The sequence below is a fragment of the Falco cherrug genome, chromosome 7, assembly GCF_023634085.1.
Source record: "Falco cherrug isolate bFalChe1 chromosome 7, bFalChe1.pri, whole genome shotgun sequence".
Lineage (NCBI taxonomy): Eukaryota > Metazoa > Chordata > Aves > Falconiformes > Falconidae > Falco > Falco cherrug.
The window spans coordinates 7,799,660-7,820,410 of record NC_073703.1 but is presented as its reverse complement, the minus strand read 5'-3'; the positions used below and the strand labels follow the sequence as shown (position 1 = coordinate 7,820,410).

General features: G+C 39.7%; 1 protein-coding gene across 2 annotated transcripts in view; it reads right to left on the bottom strand.

The window, feature by feature from the left end:
• FAM169BP (Protein FAM169B) overlaps positions 1 to 20,717 on the bottom strand; it is a 40,299-nt gene extending 19,582 nt beyond the window's left edge. Inside the window, exons 1-3 of one of the 2 annotated variants that reach the window (XM_055715204.1) lie at positions 20,539 to 20,717; positions 7,724 to 7,857; positions 4,874 to 4,973 (exon numbers count right to left, since the gene is read on the bottom strand). In XM_055715204.1, coding sequence (XP_055571179.1) covers positions 4,874 to 4,973; positions 7,724 to 7,857; positions 20,539 to 20,572 — 268 coding nt within the window. In that variant the 5' untranslated portion in view covers positions 20,573 to 20,717. Of the gene's footprint in view, positions 1 to 4,873; positions 4,974 to 7,723; positions 7,858 to 9,017; positions 9,250 to 20,538 lie in introns of those variants that run through there. The other variant, XM_027801627.2, reaches the window with a different exon arrangement.
• Positions 20,718 to 20,751: the final 34 nt, after the last annotated feature.

Genomic DNA, 20,751 nt, shown 5'->3' with positions numbered 1-20,751 from the left:
CTAGGCAAACATGGATCCCTTCCCAATCCAGGTCTGGATTATATTTTTACTTTCTAGGCTATGCTGGCCAAATGTTCCCACACTGGTGTGCAAGTATTTGAATGAAATGTGCACATCCCAGGACTCTACACACAAAGTAAAGCAGAAAAATTAAAGCAACATCCAGCTTGGTACTTCTTTTTCCCCAGCCTTCATCTGAATTGCTGAAATGCATTCCTCGGTCACAAACTAAATTAAAGGCAATGCTCTATCTGAGATGTAATTTGAGTTTGTTTAATAAAAATAGAATGTACCAGTTCTTTATCTTAAAGTCATCTTGACTTTAATTTTGGCAGTATTTCAGATTAATGACACCCTTACAGAGGCTGTTTTTGCCAAACTTCCACCTTGGAAGGAGAATGGTAAACTACCCCAAAAAGTAGTTGCATGCAACCAAGCCTAAGTCAGCTCTGATACTGCAGCAAGCTCAGAGATCCTATATTAAACAGCATCCTGCAACACTGACATACCCTGAATAGCTGTGTCCCTCAGTTCCCTGTCTTTAAGATGGAATAAGAGCATTTCTCTCTCTTTTCCTAAGAGTCTTATCAAAATAAATACATTACATCTTGGGAGGCATGCAGATGCTGCAGTAATTGCAGCCATTCAAGTATCTAAGATAGATATCTTTCCTGCAACCAATTACATTTCCTTCTATAATTTGAGCTTTACTCAGTGATTTGTTGCAAATGTCTTGTGATAAATGTTCCATGGCATCTAACAGTTATTGTAAATTATTATATACAGCATACAGAAAATGCCACAATAGGGTATGTTTATTTAGTGTTATAAAGATGTTAATCACCCATGCTATGCTCTGGAAGCCCTTACAACACAATTTACATTCTCATAAAAATATCTGTGCAGATATACTAACAGAACAGAACACTCAGCCCATCAAAAATAAATTAAAAATGCTCCCAACCAAGACCAAGTCCTGTGGAAAAGCTGCCATACCCATCTTCTCTTTGAAATATGCAGGTCATTTCAGACCACAAGCTATGCATCACTTCTGGACAACCCATCTGATCAAGGTGTTGTTGGAATCAACCCTCTTTAACTTACGTTCAAGAATTAAACGCCATCAAACTTTACAGCTCTTCACAGGCAAACTTATAGCTAGACTGCTAAACCCGGTATTTTTCCTGAGTCTATATTATTTTTCAAACATAAATTATTAGACTTACAATATTTTCTTTGGGAACTGGGGGGAAATAAGTATGAAATAATATCCACTGCAAAATAAGAATTATATACATCATTTTATCTATGCAATGCTTAACCATTATAGAGGTAAACACATATGAAGCTAAAGAGGAAATCCCATCACATATGAACTTAAGACATAGAAGGTATACAGCTTTCTCAGGGAGATTACAGTACTACCTAGGTGTGTGGCTACCCCCAGCAACTGTCAAGGCATTGTAAAAGTTCATTTTAGGGGGGTGAGGGATGGTGGGGAGCTACCAGAAACAAAGCTGAAGGAACTGATGGTGTCAGGGATACAGCTAGAGAGGAGAACTAAATCAAAAAAGGCCACCAGGGTTTTGGCAGTCACCAGTCAGCAGAACCACTGGAGCAGAGGAAGGTTGTGGTTCACAGGAGCAATATGATATGGTCTTAGAGCATCATGTGAGCTGTGGCAGAACAAAGCAATGAGGATTCTAACACTTGTTGCTGCTTCACTATCCACACTAGGACCTGAGAAATATACAACTAAACATGCCCTACACCCTCACTAGCTGCACCTTCTACTCTGTTTCCAATAGCTTCTCAGTAAAGCACATCTGCCCCAGCATATCCTGGGACACCCTTGGCTGCATTCCCCCACTGGACTTTGGAAATGTCCAAATGCATCGCAAGAGGAAAAAATCAGTGGGCCATGTCTGCATTAGCAAGACTGAATTCACAGAGCAAAATAATTTGGTGCAGAGAACCTGATGTTCACAAATTCTACCCTAATGCTGGAAACTAAAAGCCCATCAGTGTGCTTCTGGAATGCATCCTCTCATTCCATTTCAGCCAAAAGTAACCCAGTTCATGCACTCTGAGACAGCCCCTTGATATGAAATAAAGCACAGTACAAGGGACAACTGGGAAATCTGCTTCTAAGAGCACTCCTGGTGTGAAGTAAAACTAAAATGCAGACACATCGGACAGCACACGAGAAAGAGAAGAGATCAGCTATAGCAAGACTGTTTGCCTGTCCCATATGAATGAAACTCAAGTTCACAAGAAAAGTGTAAAGCTCAAGGGAAGAAAAAAAAAAAAAAAGAAGTCATGCAACCTGCTTAGTGTTTCAACTTTCTGCCCATGTCCTTGAGTAACAATGACTGAGTTAATAAATACTGCTTTTCTGTGAAGGAATTAGTTTTGAAACAATTTGATCTGTTTACTGGTCAGAACAAAAGGTCATATAGGCAAGCAAATCCACATGGACTTTGCCACATTAACAGTCTCCTGCCTTAAGAGTCAATTCCAAATCTGTGGGAAAAATATTTGGACAAAATACTTCAAACGTATATGCCCATATGTATAGGTATGTATACACACCAGCAGACTTTAGATAAGTAATGAAAATTTATTAAAACTCTAGATCTAAAGAAAAAAATCACATCAGTCAAATTTGATGTGTGTAGGAAGGCTGGCCACATGTTTATAGCATATAAAATCCACAAACAAAGAACTTTTAGTAAAATCTTTTAAATCATGCTTTTTAAAGGAAATACTAAAAGCCAGTGGATGTAGGCCTTACTTAAATAACTAGATTTACTGATCTCTGTGAGACTGTTTCTGTGACTATGAGCTGGTGACTCAAGCTGAAGTTTTGCGAGGGGGTCACAGTAGTCAGTCAGTCTGTTATAATATAAATTATATTATTTATAATATAATAAGTTGTTTATTCTGCTAGCTTTAAGCTTTTAATGTAGATAGCTATCATATAATTTAGGCTCCAATGTGGACTTGTTTGACTTGTTCCTGTGGGAAATCATTTTCTCCTTGTGAACATGTATCTCATTAATACTTGTTGTTCCTAATACTATTAGATCATTTAACTGAAGATTTGTGCTAAATGCACTTTCACCTGCATTTATTTAATAATTCTTAATTTTTGCATTTGCATTTTGAAGTTGCTGCAGATCCCCATTCCTCTTGCGCAGTCTAAACTAAATGCAGTTTTCCACTACATTCCTGTGAACATACAACTGCATTCATAGACACTTCCCTCCTTTATCACACTGTACCTATCTCTCTTCAGAAAAAATGTTAATGGAATATATAAATTAATGTCAGGAAAGTAATGCTACATTAATAGTTTTAGACAGACCAGAAAGTCTTGACTACACTTGTAACTTGGAAAGGTCTCCTACCTTCAACTATGTGAATCACAACCCGCTAACAAACATCCAATTGAAACTGTATGTAAAAGGAGCTGGAAAACCGCAGAGTTCACCTCTAACCACAGATTATTTTAATCTGTTTTTTGTTCTCAAAAGAAATTGCCTCATTACAGGGTTTGTACTGAACAATGAACATTACTTACACTAGGAGTGTAACATCGGTACCTGACACACTTTAGAACCAAACACAGAGTGCTAAACTTCTTTCCTTGCCTTTGTTGTATTGTTAATAATATTGGCTATTAAAGCCTTTCAGGCATAATTTATAGCTTATCCTTTAAAAAAAGAAATTAAGTTTTTAATGACAGATGTCATTAATTTGCTGCCTCATTTGGAAGCTGAAAGTTTAAAAGGTTTTGTGTATTCTGTATTCCCTGACACAACGGGTCAATGCATAGGTTCATGTCTTTGTCATAGATGTTCCAAAAATTCTGTAACTCATTGCTTCACAACAGTTCCAACACACCTCACTGAATTTAGGTGGGTCACAATGTGGGCTTTTAGTACTATGCAACATGGAGTCAAGTCTCCTGTCAATGACAGCGCTATCAAGAGTTGTTACTTGTTTTACATTGCATTTTTTCACATTCCATAGTCAAAGACACTGGAAGAGTCTTTGCCTAAGAGTGTAAGTAGGAAGAAATCAGGCTGTGTCTGAAGATCCTGATTGATAGCAGTAAGATAAAACTTAGGCACAATTATTGATCAAATCTTTAAAACGTGTTGATACTCTAAGCAATGACTCGTGAAACAGAAACAAAAGTAAGCACATGCTGACTTCTACTGCCAGTAACACAATTGTAGTGTATCCCTGTCAGGCTGACACAAGGCTGTAATAGGAAAAAACCAGCATTACTAGCAGTAAGCAAGGCAAAGCTGGTGGAGTTTAAAGAATATATTGGGAAAACTGCCAAATAAAATGGATTTAACTCAATTGCTGGGTAGGGTATCACTCCAAATTTACCCCTCACACACCAGTACTGGAAATAGGAGGCAACTAAACCTGGGACTGAAGAAGATATCAAAAAGTAAAAATAATATGAATAAGAATCAGTAAGACCTAATACAATTTCACATATATATTTCCTCTTGTTTAAGGATTTCAGAATTCTGTCCAAATTATAATGCATTAAATTTCTCATCATCCCGAACTAGCAAAATACTACCCCATTGAACAAACTCAGAAAGAATAGCTGATTTACCCAAGGTGATTTTTCAGCTACCAGCAGAGAATTATGCACAGAATTTAAAAGCCCTGATTGTCGATCCTCCCTTCCAATCAGTAACCCACCAACACAAATCCTGACAGGTAAACTGAATCCACTTCATACTCAATACAAAACCCAAAATATTTAAATACAAACAAGCAGACCATCTTAAAAGTAAACAAAGTACAACTACTCAAATTTCAAAATGTTTTGATCAATTCTAACCTGTCTTCTTATCCTTTGGATCAGTTAACAGCAACAGTTTGCGAGTAGGATTATTTCGGTAGAGGGGGACAAAACACACACAGGAATCTTCAAGTTTAACCTAGAAAACAAATAAGCTGTTTTGTACTGCAGAGCACATGAGAAGTATTTCATGTATTACATGCACTTATGATGTGTTTTACTAACATACATGGTGTAAGCTTAGCACAACACCCTCTCAGTCCTGGACTTTGAGGCACTGAAACATACCTAATATTCTAATATTATCAGTAAGTAATGTTATTTTAAAAGAAATCAAGCTACCGTAGTGAAGACCTTAATGCCAACTTACTATGATTAGTACATAACCTAGCTTTGAACACTGTTACACGCAGACAAATGGTGTTACGAAAGAGGAGACACATCAAATAAAAACAAATACAACTTGCACTTCTTACAGCATTGTCCAGCTGAGTACTTGTGGTGTTTTGCAAACAATGAATTAAGCCTCAGGGTACAGGGAGTATCAAAGCATTAGGGCAGTGCCTGGGCAGTTTATCTGTGAGGCACAGGGAGGGTAGATAATTGGCACAAGGTGGTTAATGTTGAAGGCAAAGCTAAAATCAAAATGCAGCTCTCATGCTCTGTCTTAGACTAAACTTCTAAATGATGTGACACATAAACACAAAATTACTGTGCTCAAACAGTTCTATATGCATAGAGATTACGATTTCCATATGAATATTGCAAATGCTCTCATGTAAGTTTAGGTACAGGCAAAGAGCGTGCATAATTTAGCACAGTATGTACTGTACTTTCAAAAATCTGGTCCATTGTATATGTGTGGGTGTGCCTCTCTCTCTAATTGCACCCATTTGTCAGTTTGCTATGAAACTCAAATCAGTCATGTGATACATTTAATATTTCTTGGTGCATGGAAGGAGTAGTATGAATATGGATTATACAAGATAACAACTTTAAGTTGAAAACAGTGTTCACTAGTTTGAGTGCCAGAATCCTGGGATCATCTATGCAAACACTGGACTGCAGGAAAAAAAGCTGAAAACTGCCTGAAATCTGTATTCATGAGCTTTCCGAAATCTCAGTATGTTCTAGGGATCCAGTCATTCTTTGCATGCTTCAAATATAACAGCACTGATGTCATCACGTCACCTGGGAGCATTACTGTAATGAAAAGGGCAGTACTATTTCCAATACTGCTATGGTTGTTACTTTGTTTTATAAGGTAATGTGCACTTTCACAGGTGCTAACAACAAGCCAAGTATAGCTTTCTGTGTATGAATGCTGCCAATGTGCTTCCATCCCGACTTGCAATAATCCTTGCTATTTGTGTACTGAAGGCTTGACCAAGAAGAAGTTCTGTGACTGGAGCAAGTGGGATGACAGCCACTTAACACTTGCTAAATAATTATTCACGGCTGCTGATCCTGCCACTTGAAACCTCCTTTAATTCAGATGCACAGAGGAAAAAAAAAAAAAAAAGCCTGGTAACCACAGCGGTTATTCAAACACCAGAATCCTCATCCTTCAGGTTGTGGGCATACAATAGAGATTATTAGCTGAGATGTTCACTGTGGATGGGAGCTCTATCTTATTTTATTTTTAATTACAAAATATCAACATTCTTTGAACTACTTATTATAGAGCATAAGGAAAAAAACAATACAGCAAGAACATTACCATTACTTATGTCCTTGACTAGCTGTCTGACTGCAGATTAGATTAGCCCTGAATTAAATGAATGCAAAGGGAAACGTGTTGCTATGAGACTCAAATCAGTCATGTGATATATTTAAGGTCTGATGACAAGCCACAAAAGACAGTTCTGAATCAAAAGGCAGAAGTCCACCTTGAACTGATCTCACTATGTCTAGCTATTGCAGAAATACGCATAGGACTGCTTGGGATTTTAACTTACTCTCCCTTCTAATGGAACAGTAAATGAGCCTCTAAAAGTACAACCAAGCATGAAAGGCTGAGGTAAGGGCACAGAAGCCCTAAACTGGGGGGACCTCTGCATTTTCAGGTTTGTTCGTATTTAACCCTACCTGGCCCACTAGAGGGCATTAAAAGAGTATTTAAAGCTGGTTACATTCATGGCTCAAAGATTAAGCTACCCACCTGAAACAGCATTTTTCTGGAAACTACTGCATATTATTTTCCTAAATTGTAGAAAAGCCACCATATTCCAACTAATTAACTTACTGGTTTGATAGTACAGTAACAGTTAGCCCAGTACACGTTTTATGATCTAGAAAATGCCCAGAATGCAAAGTTTCATTGGTTGACTGAAGTTAGAATTTTTAATAGGCCTGCTCAGTCATCTCCAATGCATTCCACCCAGGTGGCTTAGGAATGGATACTAAAGCTTTGGCACCTACAGTATCTATACCATCTATTAATCACATCTGATCAGAATTCCTTTGGGAGAACCCATATTCAAAATTGTCAGCATAAGTATTGGAAAGAATGGAAACAAAAGATAAACTATATCATAATACCTGTGTGTAAACTGTGCAGTAGAGGCAGAATATAGAGCTGCACCATGGTATAAAGGTCTATCAAATTCATTCTTGATCCAGTCCTATAAGGAAGCAGATCAAGATGCGAAGTTCAGCTAAGTACTTCAAACCCTCATCCACACTCAGAAGGTTTTAGACTTGTAGTTTAAGCTTATCTCTCATTTGTAGAATGCAAACTATTGGAAATAATGCAGAATTTGCTGATTTTAGGAGATTTCTAATCTGGCCACACCAGTTTACCCCTATTCACAGACAGACTTATGAACACAACCAACAAACTAGTTGGCAAGTATCTAACTTGCGGTATGAAAAACATCAGCCTACTACCTTTTCTCCTCCAGGGCTCAAAAAAACATCAGGAATGGACAATGATTTCTTCAAGAGTTTTTCATAGTACGTTTCAGCATCTACTTGCAGAACCTCTGGATCTCCCGCTAACGTATCTACCAAGTAAAGGCAACCTGTAGTTAAAACAAAACACAAGATAGATTTACTTTTTGAATGAACTAAGAAAACATAAGCTTTAAAACCTCTATTTCCCCAGCAGATGCTTGGTGTAGTTGGGCCCTTATTGTTCCCATTAGATCCTTTTGTATAATCCTAGTTTAAAATAGTAAGGCTGCTAAAAAGTCATCTATATGTTATTTACCTCTTGCAATGCAATTTTACAAAGTAGAACCATGACAACATCAAATCACATTTGTGTCCTTCGAATTGAACAAGGACAGTCTCAAATTTCTTTAGGTGTAAGTAAATTGCTTTAAAGCTGCAAGAGTAAAAATGCTTCTTCAAAACAGAGCCCGAGTTTTAGTACTGTCCAGAAACATAACAGGAAAAGAATTCCAAAGCTTCCACTCTTACTTGGAAGACTGCCCTTTTATGGGTCAGTCCGCGATCTGTTGTATATCATTAGTTTTTTCTTTTTCTTTTTTAAGTAACTTCAATTGGGCACTTTCAAAACAATGAAATAATACAAAAAATATTAAAATATTTACCTACATAAGAGTTCCCAAAATAGTAATCATCATCTTTTATGCAACCTAACTTTTAATCCATGTGACTCTATGCTGAAGGGTATTCACGCAAGCTATTTGTTAATTGCATGGAAACAAAAATTACATACATCTGATGCCTGTTACCTAAACGCAAAGTCCAACTTGGTGCTCATGAGGAACCAAGCAACCTCCTTCCGATATAACAACCCAGATTCATTGGTGGTTCATCACCAGCTCAAGGTAAAGAACATCAGAAGAAATGGGTTCACAGTCTAAATACGCTTCTGCCAGTCTTCTATCATAGGAAGGAAACAGTTTCAATTTAAGAGGCTTTCAATCAACAAGCTACACTTGGAACTCTTGTGAGGCCGGAACTGAGGACTAAATCTGCTACCACATTGCTACAGTTGGAATCTTATTCTGAATGCTCAATTTTTAATCATAGCTTGCTCTCACATGGCTGCTCCTGTGACCCAAGTTTAATGTGAGATAACTGCATTGATACTAAGTGCCAAGTAAACAGCTGAGACAATGAACAGTCCTATGAGGGCCATTTCAAGAACTGTCTGTATTAAGATTCAGAAACTATGAATCATAAAAGTACCATATTGAAAATGATACCTTACCATGTAAAAGTAGCATGGGATTTGCAGTACCAGGTCAGAATATTCACCCACGGTGCCACCATTTCTCTGGCTGTGATCGGTATCTGATTCCTCAGCAAAAGGGTAAGAAACTAGAACTGATAATTCACCACCACCCAGCACTGCTTAAAATGCTTTAAACACTCTTTTCCTGCCCTTTGCAGGCAATCAGCTCACATCCTGAGGCTTGACAGCAAAGCTATGTACTCAGAATGCTGAACAGAAGTTACTCTCTAAATGGTTTTCATAGTGTGTTTGCATGTGACAAAATGGGAGAGAAAACAGCATTGCAACACTGGCAAGTTGAGTCACACAATAAAATCCCAGCCAGTACTTAGCAGTGGCAGTTTTCTTCTGCAGCAGCCTTCCCGAGCGTGCTGTGTAACACCACCAAGCAAAGAAGCCATATAAGGGAAAGAAAGTAAAGATTATTATTAAAAACTTCAGTAGTTTACTGCAGTAAATTTACTAGTAAATTAATTCTTTGCAAAAGAGCAGCATGTAAGACTTAAGTTTAGCACAAAGAAAAACATTTGCCATGCTAATAAATACTATTCATGAGATGGCTGTTTACAAGGCTGCTTACAAGGCTGCATCCTGCCACTGTTAAGCCAAAGCAACTTAATAAGCACAATCATGTTTTCTCCTCACTGAACAAAACAACTAGTGCCTTCAAAGTTACACTAACTTTCTGGTACATAATATGCTTGTCTTCTCAGGTAACAGTGACCATTTGAAGGATGAAATAACATTACAGATTAAATAAAGAACCATTAAGAGAAAACTTCTGATCAACTTTCCATTAATACAGCTTTCCACAGAAGTAATTTTTTCTCTACAAAATGCTTTTAGACTTTCAGTTAACTTGTTTTTCCTGTGTAACACTCTGAAATGTGAGCTAGGAGCACATATCCCAAACCTGTCTTGGCTTCTATACATAAGGGAGGCGGGGAAAAGTGTGAGAGTGAGGTTCTTTTAGGGACAATACAGAGAAGAAGCCTAACTTTAGGTGTCCTGGAGTGTCCTCAAGAAGTCAGTTGTGCTAAGGCTAGCTTTTGGGAACATCCCTCCAAAACTTGCACCCACATGCACGTAAGACTAATACTGTTCTGCTGCCATAAGCAGGAGAAAAATCACTTCGAAATTTTTTTGACGTTAACTAATATGTTTCCGAGTTTTCCCCAGTACAAAGTGACGAAATTATATTTGCCCTCCTGTATATGCCCTTTTATCTTTTTTGTGTATACAGAAACAAACAAACAAACAAACCCCTCGACAAAGTCTACCCGTAACTATTGTTACTAGGCATTTGACTACAATGATAATTATTGCTGGCTAACAGGATGTTTTAAAGGTTCCAAAATCAAATGCAAAATAATCTGTTAACTTCACTTTAAAAGACAAGCAGTGCTATTCTTCTGTGAGTGCTGTAGTCCGAGGCCCCTGTCAGCATCTTGTGATACCAAAACTGCAAACTTTCAAGAACAGCCTTTTAACCTCATTTGAATTACAGCATTTCATTCAAATTTCATCTTACCTAGCGGCAACAAAAGAGCACATTGTGGCAGCCAATCTGCTAGACACCCAGCGAGCACTTCTTTCAAACAGGCGATGTGCACAAAGGGTTACCGTCTGCGGGAGGGAGGGAGGGAGGGTGGGAGCAAAGGGGAGCAGGAGGGGGGAGTCATAAAAAGGGGGCCTCTTGCTGCAGCCACAGAGGAGGGGCCATAAACCCTAAGGAGAGTAAATTTAGAACGGGAGGCCTACTGCATTAGAGGGATTCCTGACATTCGTGCTGAAGTGGCTGACATCTTAAATAGCCAAAGCTGGGAAACAAGGTCAAGACATCATCTAGGTGGATTCTACAGCAGCAGTGACAATGAAGACAGGCACCAGAAGGTCTTTCACTGGGCACCAGCATCCAGGGCAAAGGAGGAGGATTTGTATGCAATTCCAGTGAAAAAAACTTACCTAGAGATAAATAAAGGAGAAATCTTACTGGGCATATTTCTATTTCAAGCATAGAGAATAGATTTTAAAGCAAAAACTAACACTGCTTCTGCTTCTCCTCTCTTTTGTTTCCATGGAGCAGTCTGGGCCACATTCTCAAGCAAGGATGTGTTAGTGCGTCTCCTCTCACTCTCGTGATCTGTCATCAATTTGCACTAAGAATCTGATTTCTCAAATGAAATGTGACAGCTAAAACTAGCTATACAAACAAGCAGCCACTGCCCATACAATTCAGTCATCTTTATGAGGTACTACCCTCCAGCACCTATAGGTACCTCATAGAACATCACGCAGCTCTGCCAAGAAGGCATACACCAAGGCCCCTGTGTCAGTCCAGATCCCTAAAGTCAGCTTTTTTTAAACCCACTGCTATTCCACTTCTGATCTTCTCTAGAAGAGAGAGATGAGTTTTATGGTGGTTTCATGAAGTGGACAAATATTCCTCTTGAGAGGTAAAAGTCAGACAAAGTTCACTTCACTTAAGGTCCAAAAAGATCAGTATGTGGGAATCCAGATAGATCTGATTAACATACTTATGTTCTGCATCAGGTAGATAAAGAACAAATGCAATCACAAAATAGAAGACAATATTCTACCTTAAACTAGAAACTAATTTTTGTAGATTAGAGACAGACCCACATCATTACAGATTCAGCAAGAATTTCATTCTATCAGTTATAGCGAGCAGGAAATATTTTTCTGTGGGCAAAAGAATTTATTCTCAATACAACAGAAAACACATGGTGGACACACTTGTATGTGAAATTCCACAAGTGAAACTACAGACTGCTGTAAAGGCCAAAGGCAAACGACATGCTTCAATCTAATCAGATATTCTGAAGGTTCTTTTTGGTGATCTTTCTATAGCCTCTGCAACTAAACCCTGTGCCATAACAGAAATAATTTACCAGCTTATGGATAGCCACACTTATTAATATAATGCTACAGCAATTCAAATAGTCATTATATCCCCCCCAGCTCTCTTTCACTAGACTAATCATTTTAGTACCTATGTATTAGTTTTACTATTTTGCCATTATCTAACAAACCAGTTACAACCTGGGACAATCAACTCTGTCTCTTTGTAAAGATGGTTTAAATGCTCATTTAAGTTTCAAATGAGTATGTACCGCCAATATACTTAAGTTCTTTATGACCATGAAGCCAATGCACAATTTATTAAACAAGTGATACCTGCTTTCACTGTCAAGATTTTCTATTCCTGCATTCATGTGTAGCTTATTAATACTATTTCCTTTAGCCATCAAAGTTGGTGATGCAGTTTTTTCAGACTAGATACACCACTGGGTTGATTAAGATGCATTGAGGTATTCCTGGTACTCCCAGGAAAGACTTGTTGAAAAGCCCATTTCAGAGATTTGTAAGGGCGTTTAGAATGCAGCCAGATTGCAAAGCAAAATACATCAACCTCACCACAGATGAAGCATGAAAAGTGTTACGTCTGAAGTGAATTAATCATTTATCCTACAACTACTTTTTCATGTTCTACAAACACAGAGAATGATACTACACACATCCATTAAGAATTGTATGTTTACAGAAGAGACATCAGTCACCACAGGATTTGTATCTGGAATGTGTATCGTTGTACATTTGTGTAAATCTGTGTATAATTTTACATGTAAAAATATGAAAAATACTTAAGCCTGATTTCTAGTGGTCCAGAAACAAGGTAGATAAAAAGAAATTAACATTTCTAACTTTCAAATTTCATTACTTCTTATTGTTTTGCCATTTCTAATGCTTGCAAATAGCAGTACTAGTTTTATTTACTTTATTTTCATGCCAATATATTTCACAATTTAAAACAAACAAACAAAATTTCAGCAGGTTTTAAGTGTTTCTTACAGCATTGTGGGGTTTTTTGTCCAAGAACTACTCCCCTTCCCCCCCGCCCCCCCCCCCTTTTTTTTTTTAAATCAAAACCCACTTTGCAATATGAGACAAGCAGGTACCAAAACAAAATGACGGTATATCATGTCAATATTTAGGAAGGAGCATTTTTGTAACCAAACCAGGCAACTGAGACCAGAACTCCTAAGATTTATTCTCAACACAGGTGTGCTTTTGTGGCTCCCAACAAATCACTTCATCTTCTGTCTGGTTTCTTATCAGTTAAGCGCATGCCTTATCTACCACTTCAAAAGGGTGTGATGTTTTTTTCCTTATCAGTGCCTCTGAAGTCACAACATAAAAAGACAAAGAAGTCATAAAACACGAATCGTTCTCTGTTCCCCTGTGGAATTCACTGCCACACTATGGCAGCACAACCACGACAGTGCCTAGGATCTAAAGACAACTTCTTCTGCCCTTCTAAATCGTGCACATACAACAAAAGTGCTTTCCATTACCCTCTCACAGGAATGGAAGCTCTGTGTTTAACAGCAGTGCTTTACATCAACTCTTCTTTCCTTCCAATGAGCTTGAACAACTCTATGCATGTGGTTATCATTAGGCAACCATATTTGTTTAACCTTTCAAAGGAAGGAAGAGGTCTTTGGCACGTTCCTGGGAGTACATGCAGAACCCGTCTCTCATGTCCTGAATTTAATTGAGCAAGTACATGTTAAAACCCCAAGTTCTAGTGTAAGTGAAACTTCAGTATCATAATGTGTGGTGGCAATGGAACTAGTGGGCAAATGCTGTGGTGTGGTGTCTGTCCAACGCAACAAGGCAGCTCTTAACCACAAGCTGTACAACATTAATGAAAACAATGTTCTTCCCCACTGCATTGCTTTTCACCATTACTAATAGAGCAATCACTCTTGAAATAAAGGACAAAAACAATGCATTAGTGTTAACAGGTTTCTACGTTTCAATCCAAAGATGCCATTTGTGTACCATTTACTATTCTATCTATCACTTATACTATCACAATTCAAACGGCAATAAGAGTTTTAGAAGACAAACTAAATACAAGTTTCTGCCTGTAAATAATTTTCTGCTGTGGAATCAATAAATGAAGGCAGAAGGCAAATAAATAATCCTAATCCCATTCCCAATTAAGAAATCAAACAGATTAAACAGATGAGTTTAGCTGTAGCTATACATGTCATCACTACAAATTCTGTCACTCGAATGAAGGGCAGACCAAATGTCAGGCATCTCAAATGCAGGATGCTACCATATTAGCCATCCCATTCCCCCTAACACATTTTTTCGACTCATTTCAGAAAAGGGAAGAAAAAAGCTTGAGGTATACGTATATATTTAGAAGAACATAGATGAGCAAAGGCAGAGACTAGACAAGCCTAACTCTGAAAAATGTCAAACACCTTCAATTTCCACTTGCTTCAATGAGCTCTGAAGGCCCTCAGAATCTCCTATGACCAGGGTCTATAAAACACGTTACTTGTTTTCCAAAACTTAAAATAATCCACACCTTATGAAATGGGGGGGGGGAAGTAAAACAAAAATGGGAGTTAATTTATTTAATGATTTAGCTCTTTTTGGAAAAATACCTAGATGAAACCACATTATTTAAAGTGTTTTCAAAGCTAGAAAAGCAAGTGCATATTGAAAGAATCACATAATGGCAAGTGCATATTGAAGGGATATTTCCCCCACTCTATCCTGCAGTACTCCTGTACTGAAAGTTTCAGCAAACAGGTTCCAACTATACCCACTTTGCCTCCGTCACTTACAAAAATAAAGCCACACCCAACTCATAGTACAGATAAATTAAAATACATCAGTGTAAACAGGCTATCCCCTGTCCTATTATACACAGAACGCACATCTGGACTGGCATGTTTTGCATAGAACTTTGCAAAGTTCTAATCTAATGTAATTGAAAAAAGCTGAGGTATTATGGCCCGGAAACAGACTTTATAAATAAAAACTGTAGCATACTGTTAAACCATGGAAGTGCTACCAGCTGTAACTATGACATACCAGGAATTCATACTTCCGCACATTTAACCCTCTTTTTCACAGAGCTTAGATATAAAAAAGGAGGACACTTACACCATAATTAAGAGAAGATACAGTCCTAAAGAAAAGGGATATTCAGGTTTGTAATTAATTAAGGCTTTAAGGTTCCTGTTCACATCAGGTTTTCATCAAAGAAATTCCATTGATTCAGGGGGATTGCTGCTATTACCTCTGAACCTGTGAACATCAGAATTGAGTTCTTAACGTGTACTGGTTTTCATACAACCAAGAAATGGGTAGAAATGTTCCTGGAAAAGTCCAACATCAACTACTGGAGGCAGTGGTAAGGATTTTCTTGATTAGGTAAGACAAAAATCTAAATTTGACAGCTTAATTATTTGTCTACCCCCTAAACAAAATAAAATATACAAGAGAAATATGCAAGTTTTCCAGAACAACTGTGTCCATATCAGGGGCTTTTTCCAACAGTTAGTTATGTCAGTGCTACATCTCACTTCATCATATCCATAGCCAAAATAGCTATGCCAGAAGAAGTTCATAGTCCAGGTGCGACCTCAAATTAAAGTCTGACTCTTCAAATTTAAGCAAAGAAGAAATGGGAGGCCCTGAATGACACTGAAATACATCACAGAAGTTTCTCATTATTCAAAGAGACTGATTTGAAAGGAAATTGACAGAAAAGATTCTGTGAACAGCAGCTGAGCTTTTACAAATCACAAGTTCAAATGCAGATAGTGGTAATTCAATCCTTTATAAAGACGGAAGACAGAAAGGAGGATGCACTGGTCAGAAGTCATCCTACAACTTAAGGGAAAAGAGGAAGACAATATCTCTCACAGCAACAGACAAGGAATAGTGAAATGGCAGGAAATGACAACTGAGTTTGGCAAATGGTCTAGCATAAAGATGATTTCACTCCATAGGAAGAAGCCAGACAGACTGACAGGACAGTTTCAGAAAACAGCTGTATTTTAAGATCAAGGAGCATTTGAAATTATTACTGAAACATCCGCTGTCACAATCTGGCACCAGGGCCAGTATTTAAGTACCACAAGAAATACATTTCCTTGTTACTACCATATTCAAAAGGTGGAGAAACCTAAGGCCGCACTAAACACGGCCTTTATCTTCATGTCATACAAACTACAGCAGTGTGTGGCATACCAAGAGTACCTGAAAGCCCTGGTTTCCTGCCAGAAAAGACAATATTCCCCAGACAAATGAAGTAGTGATGAAAATACGAGACAACTGTCTAGATTTTCAGGGATACCAGTTTCAGATACCACATAATTTGAGTTGCAAATGCTCCCACCAGCAGAGTGCATAAGTCTGCCTAAAAAAGCCCAGCAGCCTTTCTCCAAATTACTTGCAAGAAGCAATTTGTACAGCCAGAATAATCTCCAAATAAAGCAACTAGTTTGAGAAAAAAAAGGAAAAAAAAGAAACAACAACAAAAAAATCCCTTCCCCCAGTAATTTCAACTTTGCTAAGTTTATTATGTGGCTGCAAATTAATACATCACCTGCACTAGCTATCAGAAGTCTCTTAGCCTGTCTCAGACCTCACTTTAATAAAAGGCTGCAAGTAGTGGAGGAAGTATGTAAACATCTCTTGTTTGTGCTGTTGTGTCAGCTATTCTACATGTCTTTGAGGGTGCTCCAAAATCAGCATGGCTTTGCTTTTCCCTTTTTCTCCTTTGGGGAGAAAGAAGAAGCAGAGAAGGAAGGACAGGCTGGCAACAGAAGACTAACTCTTTGCTTGTTGTGCTCTTGACAGTAAGAGCTGAGAGTGTTCAAATTCAGCTTACACAGGTTCTTCTGTAAGGACAAAAGAAACCACTGGTGGTGGTTAAAAATGCAAAAGATTTTGATTGTAATGGCTTGACAATCAGCCAAAGATTTGACCAGGGAGAAAAACACAGCAAGGCAGCTATGACCAGAATGGAAGAAACAAGGAAAAACACATGGCTTGACTTCAGAGCAGAAAATTGACTTAGGCTTTGCATAAACGACAGCATACCTCCAAGCTTGCCTGATCCACAGTCTGCCTGGAATGAGAACATGCAGTCTAAAAGCAGAACCTATTAAAAGGCATAATGTTTCTAAACGGCATCTGTTACGTACTAATAAGCATTACTTAAAGGACACAGGCCTTAAATTGCTACCAAACGTGCACTTATCTAAAACTGCTGCAAGGCAATCATTACAAAAATGTCACATGACACCATGGGAATTTGAATAATATAAAATGTTTTTATTTAGTTTGGCTTGAAATCATTATGCAGAAAAAATATGGAGGCACCTTCTGAGATTTTGAAACTCTGCAACTTCACAGGAATGAAACACTAGCAAGAATTACATCAGCGGAGCCATTTGCCATCTGTTGTCAGTAATACTATAAAGACCAGCCACCAGACAGCAGTTTCAAAGGTTACGAACACAACGTTTTTAAGCATCCACAGACCTCTCAGTAGCTGAGCAGGACATGGTTTACTTCAGATACGTGCAACCTGAGGGTCTGCCAATCACTTTGCAAAGACAACACACCAGAATTGTGAATTGCCGTGCAAAGCGTTCGGGAGTCTCTCAGTATGCAACCATTATACAACGTGGAAAATACATACCAGGCTGCTCTATATAGGTTCTTATAACATACAAGCATAATGTCTGCACACCTCCCACTTGCAAATTTAAACTGGCTAGACTTTCTCTTGTGGTGTTTGTTTTCTCGTACTTTCCCCCAAGGGAAGGAGTGTATTCACTGCAATGCTGTTATGCAAAAAGACTCAGGTTTGTTTGCTGGGTTTTGGACTGTATTTTTCCTTTGAGGGAAGTAGTTAGGATTTTGTTTCCTGTTTTCTTTCCTTCTAGAACCTAATTACTTATGTTAAAAAAAGCAAGGTTTCAATAACTTGCCTTACCTGGAACATGGAAAGCAAGGAGGTTATAACTCCTCAGCGTGAGTAAAATTCTACCTGTTCCATACAGGATATTTTAGTTATACTGAAGCAGTATGCTTGTTGATAAGCCCCATCTCAGATGAGTAGCTTTTCCAGATGTGGGGACCATATTCATGATACATAGCTCCTACATGCTACCTGAATTTTGTGGTTCTACCTTCCAGGCTGCTGACCCCATGCCTGTAAATTGATTTAACATGGATTCCACAGAGGGCAGGGAGATTTCCATCTTCCTCGAGAGACAGATGGAAATTTAAGGCTTCATTAATGCAATTTTTAAACTAGACATACAGGTTTCTCATCTGGTAACTATTTCTCAGGCTCCAGAAGTCACACATACGTTGTTACTCACTGAACGTCCTTCACATACAAATCTGACTTTCAGAGAAAGACTTAAGAGAAAAAGAACTTGTGACAAGGTGGAATTGAAAACAAGAACCTCAAGTTCTAGGTCAACAGCTGGCCTGCTTCTTAATGGTAACATTTGCCTAGGCCTATTAAGGGGCTTAGAAACCTGGAAGTATAAGCAATCTTGCCCTGTGAGAAACAGTTACAGGAAAAGACCTCAAGATCTAGTTGTAGATCTCAATTACAACATAAACTGAAAAGCATCATTTGCACAAGAAGAGCTAATGGTGGACACTCATATGCTCTTAAAGTGTGGTGTATACTCAGCCTTTTGCCAACTGTTCCATAATTATTTTAAACATAAGTATATACAATTAAACAACTAAGCCAAAACTTGGACAATACCTAAAAACAACAGCAGCTGTCCTAAAAGAGGAAGGGGATAGAAGAACTGTCCTAAACATTCAATGTCAGAGTAATGAAAAACTCAGGGGAAAACCACAGACATTAACTGAAGTGCCCAACAGTACAACATTTGCTTGGACATGAAAAACCAAGGCCCATTCATCTAGAGATATTTTATTTAAAAACATCAGCAGAATTCAGAGTCTTCCAAAAAAAATCCAATAGCATTATCACAAATGTTTGACTTTCCAAAGTGGCTGATAGGAAGGCAAAAATAGAGCAATCTGACTATGGCACATTTAGCCATGAGCAGCTAGAGGAACTAATGAACAACATCATTATTTTACTGAAGGGGATGAAGTAGGTGCTTTAGATAAATGGCAGCAACTTGAAATGTGTTTCAGAAGATAAATTCACTTTCTCTCCATTTACCTGCTAGCGTGACAAATTAAGAAAGAAGAGTATAAAAACAGAGCAGGAGGGAAAGCCGTGCAAAAGCTAACTGAGGTGATGCAATGGGCCCTTATCCAAACAAGTGCGTGAACAAGAGATTCTTGGAAGTGCTCCTAGTCAAATATAAACCAGGAACACTACACACGCCAGACTCCCTTGGAAATCCATGGCGGAGCATGTGCAGAAGATCCACCTGTCTTAAAATCAGCTCCCTTCCCAAGCACTAAGAGTGTTGCCATTTGGGAAACTAACAACATTTGCTCATTTCAAAGCAGTGTAAGTCCAGCACTTACTGAATGGCTGAGCTCTCTTTATTGGCCTCTGCTGGGCAGAGCAGCCCTTTGCCTACTGTCAGAAACACCAGCAAACTAACTTCTGCCGAAAGGAGATGAGGAGCGAGTGGCTTCTTTCCCAAAAAATTCATCACTGAAGACCATGTATTTCCCTGTTCCGCAGTCAGCTCATGATCAACAAATTTTACTGAATGCTTTTTAAAGAAAGGGTAGTATAAAAAGTCTTTTACATCTCATCTGTACACCACAATAATCCAACTAATTATTTGTCTGTGGTAAAGAAGCAACGTTTACTGCTTCTGCCCGTTAAACTACGCTGCTTTCGTCAAACCACGTTCTTGCTCAGTTTGGGTAAACACTCGCCGACACTGCCTGAGATGGTAGCCTTTAAAAAAAAAAAAAAAATTTTTTTACACAGTATTGCCTCAGCTCATTAGTCGTTCTCAAGTACTTGGCCATTAAAGTGCCAAAGCTGTGCACCTGTGCTGTGAGACCTCTGAAGATGCCCTGGTAGCGGGCACTCCGAGATAGGCCTTTCACCGGCATCACCTGCTGAGCCAAAGCTGATGGAAATCATCAGGCCAGGCCCCCTCTACTTCAGGACAGGTTTGGACTAGTCTAAAATCTGGGAAAGTTACCCGTAGTGTGCCTTGGGAAGAATGCAAAAACCCCGGTGGCGGCCAGCTCTGGTTGACCCTGCCTTGTGCAGGGGGTCGGGGCTAGACCGTCTGCCCCTGGCGACCCCATGAAAGCAGGGCGCTGGGAGCACGGCAGTGCAGAGCCCGCTCAGCGCCGCAAGCCACCGAGCAAAGTTCTCCTGGAAGGGCCCGAGCATGCTGCGGCGTCCTGGCCGCCCCTGGCAAGCCCGGCGGCGGGGAGCCCGCCATTTCGGGGCGGCGGGCGGGCACAGGAGGCGCCCCCGGACAGCCCGGGCGGGCGGTGCGTCAGCCCAGCAGCGTGTCCAACCTCTGCGGGCAGGCGGGCGGCCCGGCGTGAGGGCCGGAGCAGGAGGGAGGCGAAGCGACCGCCGTGAGGAGAGAGACGGGGCAGGGCCGGCGCGGGGGGAGAAGAGGAGGCCGGGCCGCGGGAGAGCTCCCGAGCGCGCTCCTTCCCCTCTTACCAGCGGCGGCTCTTCCTCCTCCCTCGGTCTCCATCACTTCCTCTGAGGCGGGCTCCCGCCGCCGCGGCCCGCCCCCGCCCGGACGGGCTGGCGGTGGGGCCCGGGCCCGGGGCAGCCGCTGAGGGCGGGCCGGGGCTCGGTTGACTGGAAAAGTGGCCGTCGGAAGGCCGGGATGGCGGTCGGGGGCCGGCTAGGGAAACCAAAGGACGGGGG